At 38.5% G+C, this 15811-nt stretch overlaps 1 protein-coding gene across 1 annotated transcript; it reads right to left on the reverse strand.

The window, feature by feature from the left end:
• Nucleotides 1–10324: 10324 nt before the first annotated feature.
• Nucleotides 10325–14465, reverse strand: c1d (C1D nuclear receptor corepressor). Its single transcript, XM_046836042.1, has 5 exons — nt 14354–14465; nt 14007–14150; nt 13802–13868; nt 13662–13717; nt 10325–10821 (listed from the first exon to the last, which is right to left on the reverse strand). The coding sequence occupies exons 2-5, from the start codon at nt 14139–14141 to the stop codon at nt 10648–10650; spliced, it is 432 nt and encodes a 143-aa protein (XP_046691998.1). The 5' UTR covers nt 14142–14150; nt 14354–14465; the 3' UTR covers nt 10325–10647.
• Between the last annotated feature and the right edge of the window lie 1346 nt (nt 14466–15811).

Below are 15811 nucleotides of genomic sequence, written 5' to 3' on the forward strand. Positions count from 1 at the left end.
TATAAACAGTATACTGTGAATTAACAGCGTTCAGAAATGATATTTAGAGACTGTCAGAAATCACACCATACACCCTCATTCAATGTTCCCTACATTAGTTTACTAGTATAGTCCACTTGACAGAGTAAATGAAAAACAAATGAGTGAATTCAGACACTCACTGGAGGAAAGAACAAGAAACAAAACTACAAGTGACATAAAGCCATAGCCTTAGACTAAATCAACTGAATCAAAACAGAGGATGAATAAACGACTCCAAGCATTACCAGCATTACTTTTTACAGTTGTACTTTATTTCTGTTCTATATCTACAAAACATTTTTTAAAATTAACAGAGGTTTATATTTGATTGAAAATGTTTCGTTTGACCACACCATTTTGTAGATCAGTGGTTGCTTCAGTTGGGCTTGTGACTCTTTTTTTTTTTTTTGTTTTGTTTTTTTTTTAGCAGTAGTTCTTTCTCTGTATGTTGTTTATAAAGCACATCTTATATAACAGGAAAGGCCAAGATTGGTTGTACCGTATTTTCTGGACTATAAGCCACTACTTTTTTCCCACGTGTTGAAGCCCATGGCTTAAACAACTAATTTATGGATTTTTCCTGGGTCACAAGGAACCCCGTAACATTAGACCAATGTGTAAGGCGGGGAACCACCCACTGGTCCAACGACGGTTTCCAGAGGCGTGGCGAAGGATTCTCGCGCGTTCTAATCTTTCCTTTCACATTAGATAATAAGATTTGGATTAATGTATTATTCCATTTTTGTTATTGACCTTTTATCTGACTCCATTTAGATAAAACAATAAATATTTGCATAGGTTGTTATTTTACTAATAGTATAATTTTGATGGATGTTTGTTTAGTTATTCTGATTAAGCTCTGGCATTACACTCGTTCATTCGGTTCACACAGTCGCACAAGATCCTAGTATGGGCCCTATAATTAATATACTGGTCAACGGTCATAAGCGAATCAGTATTGGTCGCTGCCAGAGGTTGGACTATACGCTTAAGCGGCCGCTCTCTGCGTGCTCAACTTTAAACATACTTTATTTAGTCCCCTTAGAGGTGACACTTAATTATTACAATAATTATTTCTAACCACAGATAATGAATAGAATAATATTGAAATAATCAGAGGTTGAGGCTGACCCTATTTAGAGTGATTAGAAATGTTACTCTAAACGGAAATACATATTGTTAGCCTCCACGCTTCTAAGTACACTTAAACTAACGCCAAGTGCTAGTCGTATCTCTAAAATCCTCAGTTGATGTATTATTTACTATCTAACTGGGATTTAGGCCGATCCTAGCCTGATTTCCAGTCCTTACGGTAACTGCGGATGCAACGTTATTACTTGCAGTGTCAACATTTACCGAGCAACACAGAATAAAATCAAACATAACAATTTATTAACCAGGTAAGAAAATCACAATTCAAAGCCAATTTATAGTTCAATTAAAATATAACATAAATACAAACCAATAGTATTTACATTTAAACAGGAAATATAAAACCTTTCATACCTGGTACGAGACTACACACAGTAATCGTAAGGGATATCTGTTTACAGATTCCCTGAATTGTTGGTCAGTTCTCCTTAAATACCCAGATAGAGTAAGCATTATGTAAACATTATTTAGTCATGGAAGTTTGCATTGATTGGTTCTTACAGACCTGTGGGAGGCACCTCGCCTGTATACATCTGTAGTGGGCACGCCTTGTATAGAGTTATGTTTTCTTTAACTTTATTAAAACCTTTTTATTATTTGTTCTATTGCTGTGGGAATGGGACCTGTGTACCAGTCGCGATAAACCTTTGTAAAGAAATGAAACATGAACATTTTCTGTCGTTATTTACATGTGATATGACCTTTCTTACACATAATCATCCGTGTGCTGTAGAATGTTCTGTGTTGAGGATGTAACAGGAAAAGGAGGGGAAGAGGGTCAGACACTTGTCTGCAGATCCACCATTTGTATGGAGATGTGGTGGTCAAGACCAAGGGTAGCTCTCCGGGAGCCTACTGTATTCCAGGAAATGTTCTGGTTCTCGAAAGGGGGTTGCGGGTCGTTAGTCCCCTGCCGTGAGTCCTGGAGGAAAACGTGTTAGGGCCCACATCCTGGCCCACACCCCTCTCGGGCATCCATGCTGTGTTCTCGGGGCCGACCTTTTGGTCAGGATCAAGCAAAGTCTTACAGTTTCCCACTTGGCCCCGTGGTAATTTGAATAGGGTACCTGCGGGGTCAGACAAAGCAATTTATTTATTTATTTATTTATTTTTTAGAGTCTTTGGAACACGGGTATCTGCAGTGGGCTGAGGGCAAGGGCAGCGTGTGTGGATTCTTGTGTAGATCGTATGAGGTGTCTGAAGTAACAGCACTGGAGCATGGTGAAGGTGAAGATCAGGGCACTGCCAATGGCACATCCCCGGAACATCCAGTCCCACCAGGTGTAGGTGTACTGTGCTGACCGAGTGGATGAACTGGATAAAAGTTGTGCCGTCTTCGTGCCAGGTTGGTTTCAACCTGTGCTTGGTTTAGGTGGTATTCAGTTTGCAGGATCAGTCTTTGTGTCAGGTCCATCGCGTCAACCACAGCTTGGGTGCCTTGCTCATAGAAAGTGTCATCCCACCATGGTGAGGTCTCTGTGTCCAGTGGCATTCTTCCTAAAATGTTGACTTGGCCCATTGAAAGTCCTCTGTCACTTCCAAACAGAACGAGTGATTAGCAGAGCAGGTCAGTCCTCCGTAGGTAAAGGAATTCATTTCACTGACAACGCACCACTGTGTGTGAGACACCTGGACAACATCAGAATAACCATGCAGTGACTGAACATTAATAAGTTTGGTGTTGTTGGGAGAGAAAGGTTGCAAAGTGTTACATGTACAGATAACATAATTGTGTGTTTCATGGCAACATGTGCGACTGGTAAACAAGGTCTCAGTACCCTTTTGTGTCATGTATCCAGTGAGGTGATCCCATTTAATTACCTGATCCTTCACTACCACGCCAATCGAGCGTATGGTAGTGGAATTTGGAAAACCTGATCTGGGTGTATCAAAGGAAAACTGACGAAAAATCCAATACATCCATTACATTCATTTCCTGTAAACATCATTATGGTGGATAGTAACTCAGAATATCTTACATTTTCATTTTTCCTGATTCATACCACCTATGTAGATCTAAGATGTCTATGAGGTCATTCAAAACATGTCTAGGCGTTTTGTACAGGCGAAGATCTAGGATTTCTTGTCTAGCAGCAGTGAATAGATCTTGTGCATATGTCCTACAGGCTAAGTCACGCTCAATGGTACGGGTTTGATTGAATAATGTGTGGCTGATCGCAGAAGCGCCTGCGCTCGGATCGAACCGCTTTTATGATATTTTCATTGCTATTTGTGATATGTTGAAAACCAGTGGCCACCTGGTTCGCAAACCATGTTGAGAATTGTGATTGTTTGGTAATTTTGTAGTTGTTAGCAATGGAATTAACTGAGTCAAGAGACCTGCTATGTTTCCGAGCAGGTCTCGCTTTTGAGCGTGCAGGTGAGATTTGCACGCAAGTCTGTTTTGTAGTCATAAATTAAATCATCGATTCGTGACTGTAGCCATGCATAGGTCTTATCATTGTAATCACAGTGATTGATATAAGCAGATAGGATGTTGGAAATATTGTATGATACATGTGTCATCACTAGATTCACATCATGAAATAATGTCTTGTTAATATTCCTTTAATCAGTCCACCAGGAGGAATAGGATATAGTTTTGGACATTCCTTTGGTTTGCTATATCCACAAGTGGTTAAATTAAAACAATGTTTCATTATCCATGAGCAATTCTGTGGCCCGGTGTAATTATCTGGGTCATTGACACATTTTCCCATAATACATGCCTTCTCTCCGGCTAGTCCAGACAAAGGCTTCAGGTTGATTGTTATGAGGTACATATGAAGTTATATCAAATTTATATTCGGTATAACTCATATGCGTAGTGTTGATTGTTTCAGTGTGTGTACACCTATATATTGCGGGTTCTAAATTTTTGGTTAAATAACAGATTTTAGGATCTAATCCATTGTTGATTTTTTCATAGAAAGTGCGCATACTCCCAATTTTTGCTCCTGGTTCTGCTTTAAGTTGATACCAGGCCATTATGTTGTGAAAAGATGTGCGTGCGGTGTGTCACCTGAAATGTTTACTATAGGGAGATGGTCGGAGCCTACTTTACAGCAAATTTTAGTTGCGCAATTTGGTTCCGGTACTACTCCGGGAGGCCACGTGACTAGTTCTCTGGTTGAAAGTGTACTGAAAAATGTGGATGACCTCTTAGTGTATTTCCATACCCATCTCCCACATTCCAGTGTGTGTGTGAGTGAAACCCTTTGACCCAGCTTGATGCAAGTGGGTCCAGAAACTTTCCTCTCGTCCGGTCTCCATGGAATTGCTGCAGTCAACCTAGGAGATGAAACAGAGAGAAACTTTAATAATTATTGATTAGCAGAACCTTTGAAGATTTTGCACTGGGACATGTGGTACCATTTCAACTTCCCCTTGACACTTATGGCCACACAGCTATTGCATAAAGCTTTTATCTCATGTGGTCCATGCCATCTGGGTGTGAATGGACCCTGTTTTATAAACACCCGAATCATGATCATGTCACCCTCGGTAAATTTGATCTCAGAAGTTGGGTTAAATTGTGCATCATTCATTAGGTCAGACTGTTGCTGTTTTAAGGTGGTTTGTGTTTGTAACACTGCCAGTCTTTGTTGTAATTGTGTTAGTACAGTCTGTTGTTTTGCAAGCACAAGGGGTCCCAGATCTGCTGGGGTGATTTCTGGGTCTATGGGTAGTTTCATGACTCTGCCTGTCATGAGTTCAAACGGGCTGATGCCTGTGGCTTTGGATGGGGTTGCTCGAAGACTGTCAGAACTGTTGGCAGTGCATCAGTCCACCTGTTTTGATGTTGCATTATTTGTTTGGAGATGCTTTCTTTTATCGAACGATTTGCCCGTTCCACCATACCTGAGCTTTGCGGCCTGTATGGAACGTGAAATCTTTGTTTGATATGTAGCATTTCACATATGTGTTTCATTATCTGACCTGTGAAGTGTGTTCCTTGGTCAGACTCGATCTGAGTTGGTGTTCCCCAGATTGGCAGGATTTGATTTGCCATTACTCGTGCCACGGTGCGTGCGCTGTTGTCGCGAGTTGGAATTGCGTCTACCCATTTAGAGAATTTATCAATTATGACGAGACAATAGCGATATCCCCTTGGCAGTGGGTAATGGACCAATAAAATCTAGCTGTAAGAATTCCCATGGTCCTTTGGGTGGTTCTGGGCGACACAAGTTTGTACGTCCAGTTCTACCCTGGTTGATGGTGGCACATATGAGACATGTGTCGCACCATCTCTCAATGTCTGATGCCATTTTGGCCACCAGAAGTTTTTCTGTATCAGCTGTTGTGTTTTGGGAGCTGATACATGCATAATCATGGTATAATTTAATCACTGGTTTCTGGAGGGCCTCTGAATGATGTATTTCCCATCTCTGAGTTTATATTTTGATTTTGTTTCCAGTTTATGGCCCGTGGCAAAATACCAGGATACGTTTTAATTATTGCTCTATGTGAGATTTAGTCCCTATTCTTTTAACAGAACAAGGGTGTTTTTTAGCTTTAACGTGGCTGTTTCTATGAGTTCCTCCTCTATACTGCTTCTATAATGTCCCTGAGAATCCATGTTTCCTCTAAATTCTTATGCCCCACCGGATTTCTACGGTCTCCGGTCTAACAATGGGCATACCGGCCCGTTCTAATTTATGTGTCTATATTGGGTGTGCAAAACTTTCCCTCAACACTTCTAATAGGCAAAAAGGAACGAACTTACCATAGCAGCTGTAGGCAGAGAAGGAGAAGATCAAACCTCATATCTTCTGTGGGAATCCAAACTGAGTAGTCGCGTCGGAAAGATGTCACTCGCCTGTGCAGGTAGAGAGATCACGCCGGGTCACCAACTTTGTAAGGCGGGGAACCACCCACTGGTCCAACGACGGTTTCCAGAGGCGTGGCGAAGGATTCTCGCGCGTTCTAATCTTTCCTTTCACATTAGATAATAAGATTTGGATTAATGTATTATTCATTTTTGTTATTGACCTTTATCTGACTCCATTTAGATAAAACAATAAATATTTGCATAGGTTGTTATTTTACTAATAGTATAATTTTGATGGATGTTTGTCTAGTTATTCTGATTAAGCTCTGGCATTACACTCGTTCATTCGGTTCACACAGTCGCACAAGATCCTAGTATGGGCCCTATAATTAACATACTGGTCAACGGTCATAAGCGAATCAGTATTGGTCGCTGCCAGAGGTTGGACTATATGCTTGCGGCCGCTCTCTGCGTGCTCAACTTTAAACATACTTTATTTAGTCCCCTTAGAGGTGACACTTAATTATTACAATAATTATTTCTAACCACAGATAATGAATAGAATAATATTGAAATAATCAGAGGTTGAGGCTGACCCTATTTAGAGTGATTAGAAATGTTACTCTAAACGGAAATACATATTGTTAGCCTCCACGCTTCTAAGTACACTTAAACTAACGCCAAGTGCTAGTCGTATCTCTAAAATCCTCAGTTGATGTATTATTTACTATCTAACTGGGATTTAGGCCGATCCTAGCCTGATTTCCAGTCCTTACGGTAACTGCGGATGCAACGTTATTACTTGCAGTGTCAACATTTACCGAGCAACACAGAATAAAATCAAACATAACAATTTATTAACCAGGTAAGAAAATCACAATTCAAAGCCAATTTATAGTTCAATTAAAATATAACATAAATACAAACCAATAGTATTTACATTTAAACAAGAAATATAAAACCTTTCATACCTGGTACGAGACTACACACAGTAATCGTGCGGGATATCTGTTTACAGATTCCCTGAATTGTTGGTCAGTTCTCCTTAAATACCCAGATAGAGTAAGCATTATGTAAACATTATTTAGTCATGGAAGTTTGCATTGATTGGTTCTTACAGACCTGTGGGAGGCACCTCGCCTGTATACATCTGTAGTGGGCACGCCTTGTATAGAGTTATGTTTTCTTTAACTTTATTAAAACCTTTTTATTATTTGTTCTATTGCTGTGGAATGGGACCTGTGTACCAGTCGCGATAAACCTTTGTAAAGAAATGAAACATGAACATTTTCTGTCGTTATTTACATGTGATATGACCTTTCTTACACATAATCATCCGGTGTGCTGTAGAATGTTCTGTGTTGAGGATGTAACAGGAAAAGGAGGGGAAGAGGGGTCAGACACTTGTCTGCAGATCCAAAATTTGTATGGAGATGTGGTGGTCAAGACCAAGGGTAGCTCTCCGGGGAGCCTACTGTATTCCAGGAAATGTTCTGGTTCTCGAAAGGGGGTTGCGGGTCGTTAGTCCCCTGCCGTGAGTCCTGGAGGAAAACGTGTTAGGCCCACATCCTGGCCCACACCCTCTCGGGCATCCATGCTGTGTTCTCGGGGGGGGGGCCGACCTTTTGGTCAGGATCAAGCAAAAGTCTTACAAATGAAATTGCCGAACAGGTTTAGGTGAACCAATGAAACTCTTTATATTAAATCACATGTGCTCCCACTGAATCGGCCTGCACCACATCATAAATATGGATGAGGTTCCTCTGACGTTTGACCTGCCGCTCACTCGGACTGTCAACAGGAAATGCGAATCATTCGTCACGCTGAAAACAACCGGGCATGAAAAAAGCTTCACCGATGGTTATTTTTAAACGCACGACGATGCCAAAAGAAAAACTCTCAAGAGAAATTGTTGTGAAAGGAAGGAGGAAGACAGTGAACAATGACTTTCTTGGTAGGCTACTGTTTAGATAAAAACCGTGTAACAGGCACTGTCTTTCATTAAAGCCTGTGTAAAGTTAATTAGTTTCAATGTAGGAAATATAGATATACGGCTTATAGACAGGTGCGGCTTATTTATGTTCAAAATAAAAACTCAGTGGGTGCGGCTTATATTTCGGTGCACTTGATATGTGTGCTTAATAGTCCGGAAATTACGGTAATTCTGGGTTTTTTTGCAGAATTTTGATTAAATGCAACCTAATAACTTTATGTGCTTGTCTCATGTAGGGTTTATCTTAGACTTTTAAGGTAAATTTAAAAAATTGGTATAGTTTATGATAGTTATTTAACTGCAAGAAAACTAAGGAATTTTATAACTATTAAGCAGGATTGCAAAAACATTTTGTACCAAACATTTTTAGAGCTACAGCACTATTTAGACACACACATCAAGAATAAGCACATGAAACTCAATAATGGTGACTATTCACAAACGTTAATGACACAATGCATGCTGGGCCACGACCTGTACACTGAATGGAAGGCTGTTTTGGCTTTGAATTTTTTACTTTTTTTCCTCCAGATCTTGAGTTTGTAGTTGAGTGCCAACTCAATGTTTCATTTTTATTATAAGTTTATCTTACTAATATACTTAAATTGTGCTAATGACACTACAGCATTTAACTATGAAGTAGTTTTCTATGCACAAATAAAAGCTTTGAGTGATAGAAGCATTTTATCACATACAGACATCAGCAATCATTGTATGAGTCTCAACATCATTGAAAAAAATGGAAAACAAAAACCAGATCAACCAAAAAAAAGTCTACTGAAAAGTCACAACAAAACAAACCACACCAAAATAAAAGCAAATAAAGACAATAGTAAGAACATTCAGCTGAATACTGAATACTGGCCAAAGGAGGAGAAGGAGAGGAGGAAGATGTCTACAGAGACAGCAGGAAAAGGAGAAGTGGAGGAGAGTGGAGGTCTGGGTTGGTACTTTAAATGTTGGTACTATGACTGGTAAAGGGAGAGAGGTAGCTGATTTGATGGAGAAGAGAAAGGTAGACAAGTTGTGTGTATAGGAGACCAAGTGGAAAGGGAATAAGACCAGGAACATTGGACGTGGCTTTAAACTGTTTGTTGCAGGGAGAAGAGGTGAAGAAGGTGGAGGAGTTTAGGTACCTGGGGTCAACAGTGCAAGGTAATGGAGAGTATGATAGAGAAGTAAAGAAATGTGTGAGGTAAATTCTAATTCATTTGGTATATTTTGATAGCAAGTTAAAAATAAATCCAAGAAAACTAGAAGCAAAAAGCAAGAAAACTAAGGACTTTTATAACTATTAGGAAGAATTGCAAAAGCATTTTATGCAAAACATTTTTAGAGCTGCAGTCTATTTAGACACACACATCAAGAATCTGCACATGGAACTCAACAATGTTGACTATTCACAAACTTACATAGCACAATGCATGCTGGGTGCCAGAATAGTACAAAACTCCAAGAATGCATTGTAGCATGAATAAAGTATTTAGCTGAATGTTCTTAAAAAATGTTTTATTTGCTTTTATTTAGGTGTTTGGTTTGTTGTGACTTTTCAGGAGACTTTTTTTTGTGATGTTCAGAGTTGATTTGTTTTTGAGTTGGTTTGTTTTCTATTTTGTTATTGTGACCAATATTGAGGCTCATACAACGCTTTTTGATGTCTGTGTGTTTTACCATAGTTCGAAGCTTTTGTTTGTGCATGATGTATGCAGGACTATTTCCTAGTTAATTGCTGTGGTGTAGTTTAAGTGTATTTATAACATATCACACTTTTAATAAGAGATTAAATATTGAGTGAGATCAGTGAATTAGACTTGTTCACTAGCAAAAGTTCTAATTGAGGTTGTGCTTTTATTTAACCACCATAATGGAGATCAGTGTTTGCTGTAGTTGGGTGATGAACACTGCTGTTAACAAGCAGAATCACTGAAGGAAAGAACAACAAATGAATCTAAAAGTGATATACAGATTGTCGACTCTGAACGCTGTTAATTCACAGTATACTGTATATACTTTTTCTCGAAAACTGGAGCAGCAAAGCATTTGTAATATTACATATAATCCTGTAACTTGATTTTTCTTTGTGTGTAGTGTCACATCATTTCTTTGTTCATGGTTTGGGATGCTTCCATGTTTTCCAGTTTCCTTCCATTTCCCAATAATTTTCTGTTTGTTGTGCAAGTGATTAGATATACACATTTGCACAGTGTGTATTCTTTTATCCTGCCCACTGTTCCTGGATTAGTACCCTATCTATTAGGAAACTAATTCAGGAGCACTGGGCAAGGAATACACACCGAAGTGGGATATACACATTTGCAGTTTTATTTTATATTATTAAAATAATAGAAAAAACATTTACTTTCAAAAAAAGAAAGCAAAACACTTAATGTTTTCACATCCACAATGAAACTGTTTAATATAAATATTGAAAACATGAGGGGAACAAGACAGTTTGAATTTTTTCTTTGTATCCAAATTCTCAACACAAAGAACTTAAAAGCAGCACATTCTCAAATATGTATACTAATCCCTTCTACTAAACATCACACCTTCATTGAGGCTACCTGCAAGTATCTACTTCTCAATCCTATCCTAAAAATGTGTTTGGTATTATCTGATTGCAATTTTTTTTACAAACAAACAATAATCAAGTATAAAGACATTGTGTGCATGTGTAATATAGTCCCAGCAGTTTTACTTGATTCTTAACTTAGTTTCCATCATTTGGCTTGCTGTGCTTATCCATACTCTCTCTGGTTTTACCGTCCTCACCAACCCACAGTGCGTTCCTGACAAACCGAGATGCTGCACCTTTGTCCAGACGAGACGCTTTTTTCTTATCTGTAATCTCTTTTATCCTGTTCATATAGGTTCGAATTCTCTCCTGTGAAGGGTAAAATTGATCCAAAATAATATTTAACATCATGTTTTGCAGCATTATAAAAGTATTACAGTTTCAGCATTTTAGCAAAAAAATCCAGTATCAGGTTCATTCATTTGTAAGTGATCAGTCACAATAAATTTAACATAAAAACTCAGGCAGTAGTAATCACATTTTTTTGCCCAACTCACACACATTAAGCAGTTTATTAAGAAAACCCTGTACAACATATAGTTATCTAATCAGCCAGTCATGTAACAGTGGAACAATGCATCTAACTGCACCGACACAGAGCAGCAGATTCAGGTGATGTCCACAATCTTTAGAAAGGGGAGAAGAATGTGATCTCAGTCATTTTGACCAGGTTATGATTATGTATATAAATGCTATCCTCCTAAGAATTATTAGATGAAGTTTATTCATTGACTAATTACAAAAAAAAACATCCAGTGAACAGCAATTGTTCTGCAAACACAAAGACTACAGTAACTACGGTAGTTCAGCCACACATCGATGTTGTGGTAAGCTGAAGAGCATCTCTAAACACCGCACAACACGTTAAACCTTCAGATGGATGAGCTACAACAAAAGACAATCACATCGAATTCCACTTTTTCTAAGAACAAGCACAAAGACTGCAATGACCACAGGAACACTAAAACCTGGAGAGATGTTACCAATATCTTGTGGAATATACACCATTAGAACATTTTGTGCCTTGGCCAGCATTTTATAGTGTTTTTAATAAATTGGTACAGGCAGAATTAAAAGTAAAGTTTTAAAGGCATATCAGTCTTCAAGAATGAACAGATCAGAATAATGTGAATTATAGGATTATTTCTTAGTATTTATTTAATCCAGAATCCACTATTCACAAACTGTCAAAAGCGCAAAATGTCAGGGTTACAGAGATAAAAATGTTTCATAACAAGCACATTAACATTCATCTATTTCGGCTGAATGGATATCTACCCCGTATAACAGAACTCCAACTAACAAATTAAAATCAAGGAACTGTTCCAATTTAAACAGTGCCATCCAGCAGCCCTATTCTGTAACAGCATACTAGATATGCTGCACTGCTGCTGCTGAACAAGTACTTGATATCAAGCATGCACAAACAGATGTTAAGAATCATGCTGCTGCAAAAGGTGAGGAACCCCCTCACAAACAGTATCTCTAGATCAGGGGTCACCAACATGCCTTTTCTAAAAATAGTTTACTATACCAAGAGTCGGAAACCGGAGTATGGTTAAACACCTTGTCTTTGTTTAGTCTGAACATATACAAGGCAGAGGCTTGAGGAGAAGTATGAACCGGAGAGCGGGTAGAATCCGCAATGCGGGTATAAACCGTAATGCGGGTAGTCCATAGATGATCGCCAATATGAACCATTAAAGGCAAACTTATCTTGAGCATGGAAGTACGGGGAATATTACAGTAGTGGTAGGAAGTCCAGTAGATCTCTCATGGCAACAAGTAGATCTGACCATGAGTGAGGGGGAATAGGGACCTTATAAAAGGGGAAAGGTAATGGGAAACAAGTGTAGGTGATTAGAGAAGGGAGAGGCTAAGTGAGGGTTAGAGCCTTAGAGGGAGGCGTGGCTGATGGTTCCCTGACAAAATCACACTTGCATTTTTCAATTTAAAATGACAATATTAAAATATAGATAATTATATATAGATGAATATCATTATTATTAATAATAACAATTTAAAGGTAAATTGAGCAAATCCGTTATTTCAGAAGTGTGCATCAAACTGGTAGCCCTTCACGTTAATCGGTACCCAAGAAGTAGCTCTCAGTTTCAAAAGGTTGGTGACCCCTGCTCTAGATCAATGATGCCCATTCTAGGGCCTGTGTGCAAAAGTTGTCCTGTGGTATAGTTTATTGTCCTGGCATGCCATTTGAAGAAAGAAAAAAAAAAAAGAAGGGGGCCATTTACACAGATCTTCATTTCTGTTTTACCCTTTGACATAGCATCATTATTTTTAAGATGGAAAATTAATTAAAATTGAATATAAATTAATTAATTTGCCTTTTTTAGCGACAAGACAGTTGCTGTTTTAAAAGAATACAATATTCATCATAATTATGAAAAAAATCAGAAAAAAAAAAAAAAAAAAAAGGCTAAGGAGCTGCTTCAATATTATCAGACCATGCTGCTAAATTCCTCATCAGCTCACAAAAGTGAAACATGAGCCAGCTATCAGATTTGCTGATAGCAAAATCAAGTTTGATGTTTGGTACTTCATTGCTAAAAGGTTTGGGCCCCTCTGCTCCATTTAAATTGAAAGACACTTTAAATTAAATAAGCTATTGAAAGAGAAATATTACAGTGGAAATGTGTCAAAAGAATCCCAGAAACTAGTCAGTTATGAATAAAGTATCAGTCCTGTGCTCTGGAATTTGGTGAGGAGGACAGGACATAGGGTCTTACAGAGCATTTGCTGAAATAACAGAACAGAAAATAGCAGCAGAGAGAGCCTGGAATGGGGAATCAATCAGCATATGAACAGAGTTTCTGGCTAAACTACACATTTACAAAATAATAAACTAAAAACCTGCATAACAAGCCTGCCTTTTCTCAATAAAAACAAATGATTCCAGCAAAGAAAATAGCAATTCCATTGGCTCTATAATGGTTTTTTTTATAAACAAGCAACATGAAGTGTAGAAAAACACAAACAGATCCGAATAGTTTATGAATACACTGTAAATCTGCTCGTATTCAGCATGAGAAACTACATTTTCATGTAAATGAGCTCCTGTGTTACCATTATTATATGTTGTTTTTAAAATTTGCACATTTATAGAGGTTGAGTAAGAGACTAATTCTTACCAGTTCTTGTTTGATTCCATGATCTTTCGGATTCACTCCTTGAGTTACCAAATACACTAATATAAAGGGGATACATTAGTTTAGACTCTGCTGTATGGTATAAGTAATAACTGTGTTTAAAAGACTGCTGGGATACGCACTCCAGAACAGGGAGTTGAGGGCATATGCTGACATCAAGTCCAGTTTGGCTTGCTCCAGGGCTCCAAGCTACAACAAACCAGTTAAGGCAGTTAGATCATGTCCAAAGCCCTTAAATTGTAAAATGCACATCAAATAACCGCTCTTGCGATATGCATGTATTTCATTAATTATGTTTGCTGTTACATTATTTATATGCAAACAAACCTTTAGATGGTCACCTTTCGACACAGACATAAGTGTTTGGATCACATCCTGGACTGAGCTCACAGAAGATACAAAACCAGTCAGATATTCTGTAATTTCAGTAGGACAATCCTCCAGAGAGCCTTTATCAGCCATAGGTATAATCTAAAATCAATCCGAGAAAAATGTGATTATATTAAACGCTTTAAAAATCTTCACGTGTGTGATGTTTAAAAACACGTGTGCTGTGACGTAAAATAATACGTCTAAGCCTTATTAAGATTTTTACAGGTTAAAAAGCACACCGAATTCTCCTTCCTACTCTGAGGTTTATTCACAAGCAACATCACATTTCATAAATCTCTCACCTTCTACTGTAGGAAGACTGGAGGAATATTACAAGCAGAAGGAAGCAGGACGCTGAATAAAAAGCAGCACGCATCTGTTTCCGCTTGCGTCATGCTACATTTCAGAATAAAGGACTGGAGACTTTAAGGGCGTTTATAAAAGTCATTTATTTTAGAAAAGAGTTTGTGAATGCAGTATGTGATATATTTAAACGTGTGTTTTTCCTTCTGAATCGCCACACAACTTCCTCTTCCTTCAAATGTTCAAGAAATATCCAGTCTCAGGACATAAACACAAGCATGACACAGACTTGTGCTGTACATATACAAATATGAGGCATAACATTATGACCACCTGCCTAATATTATGTTGGGCCCCCTTTTGCTGCCAAAACAGTCCTGACCCTGACCCATTGAGCACTAACAGCATTAACTTCTTCAGCAATCTGAGCTACAGTAACTTGCCTGTCGCTCCCCATGTGCATCAATAAGCATTGGCCACCCATAAACCTGTCCCCAGTTCACCACTGTTCCTTCATTGGACCACTTTTGATAGATACTGACCACTGCAGACCAGGAACACCGCACAAAAGCTTCAGTTTTAGAGGTGCTCTGACCCAGTCGTATAGCCATCACAATTTGTCAAACTCATTCAAATCCTGAATCCCCATTTTTCCTGCTTCTAACACATTTACTTTGAGGACAAAATGTTCACTTGCTACCTAAATACAGTATATCCGACCCTCTAACAGGTGCCACGATGAAGAGATAATTAGTGTAATCAGTTAATTAGTTATAATGTTATAATTTTATGCCTGATTGGTGTTTACATGTCTTGGATGTCATAGATGTCTATCCATGTTTTACATAAATATTCTCTGCCAGTTTCTTAATTTCCTGACAATATGAATCAGACAATAAAAATAACAATTTAACTTTCAATTGTCATAGTCCTCAACAATTTTAATGTCTATTAATTATATATTCATCATGAAATCTATTCACCGATGTTCTGCAAGTCTGTTTGTGGCAGTTGTATTCCTAAACCATTGTAACAAAACTGTTTATATTAATTTAAGGCCAAAGCCATCTTCTGTGGTACCATCCACAATAATCCTGTGTTTTTAGTCTGTGCATATGGGGCTATCCACAAAAGCAGCAAGTGGTTTCCAATTGATGAAGTTCTCCCACACCACCCCACTGCTGCGCTCCCTTCACTGGCTTCCAGTAGCTGCACGTAACAGATTCAAAGGACTGATGCTTGATTACAAGGTCAAAAATTGGCACATTGTCTCAAAGATGACCTCTTCACACCTTGCACTGCATCACGCTGTCTGAGATCCTCCAGCACTGCTCGACTGGTACCACCTTCTCTCAGAATGAGAGGTAAGTATACTTTAAGGCTCTTCTCTGTTCTGGCACCGACGTGGTGGAATGAACTTCCCTAGATGTACGTACAGCAGAGTCCCAGGCTATCTT

The sequence above is a fragment of the Silurus meridionalis genome, chromosome 2, assembly GCF_014805685.1.
Source record: "Silurus meridionalis isolate SWU-2019-XX chromosome 2, ASM1480568v1, whole genome shotgun sequence".
Classification (NCBI taxonomy): domain Eukaryota; kingdom Metazoa; phylum Chordata; class Actinopteri; order Siluriformes; family Siluridae; genus Silurus; species Silurus meridionalis.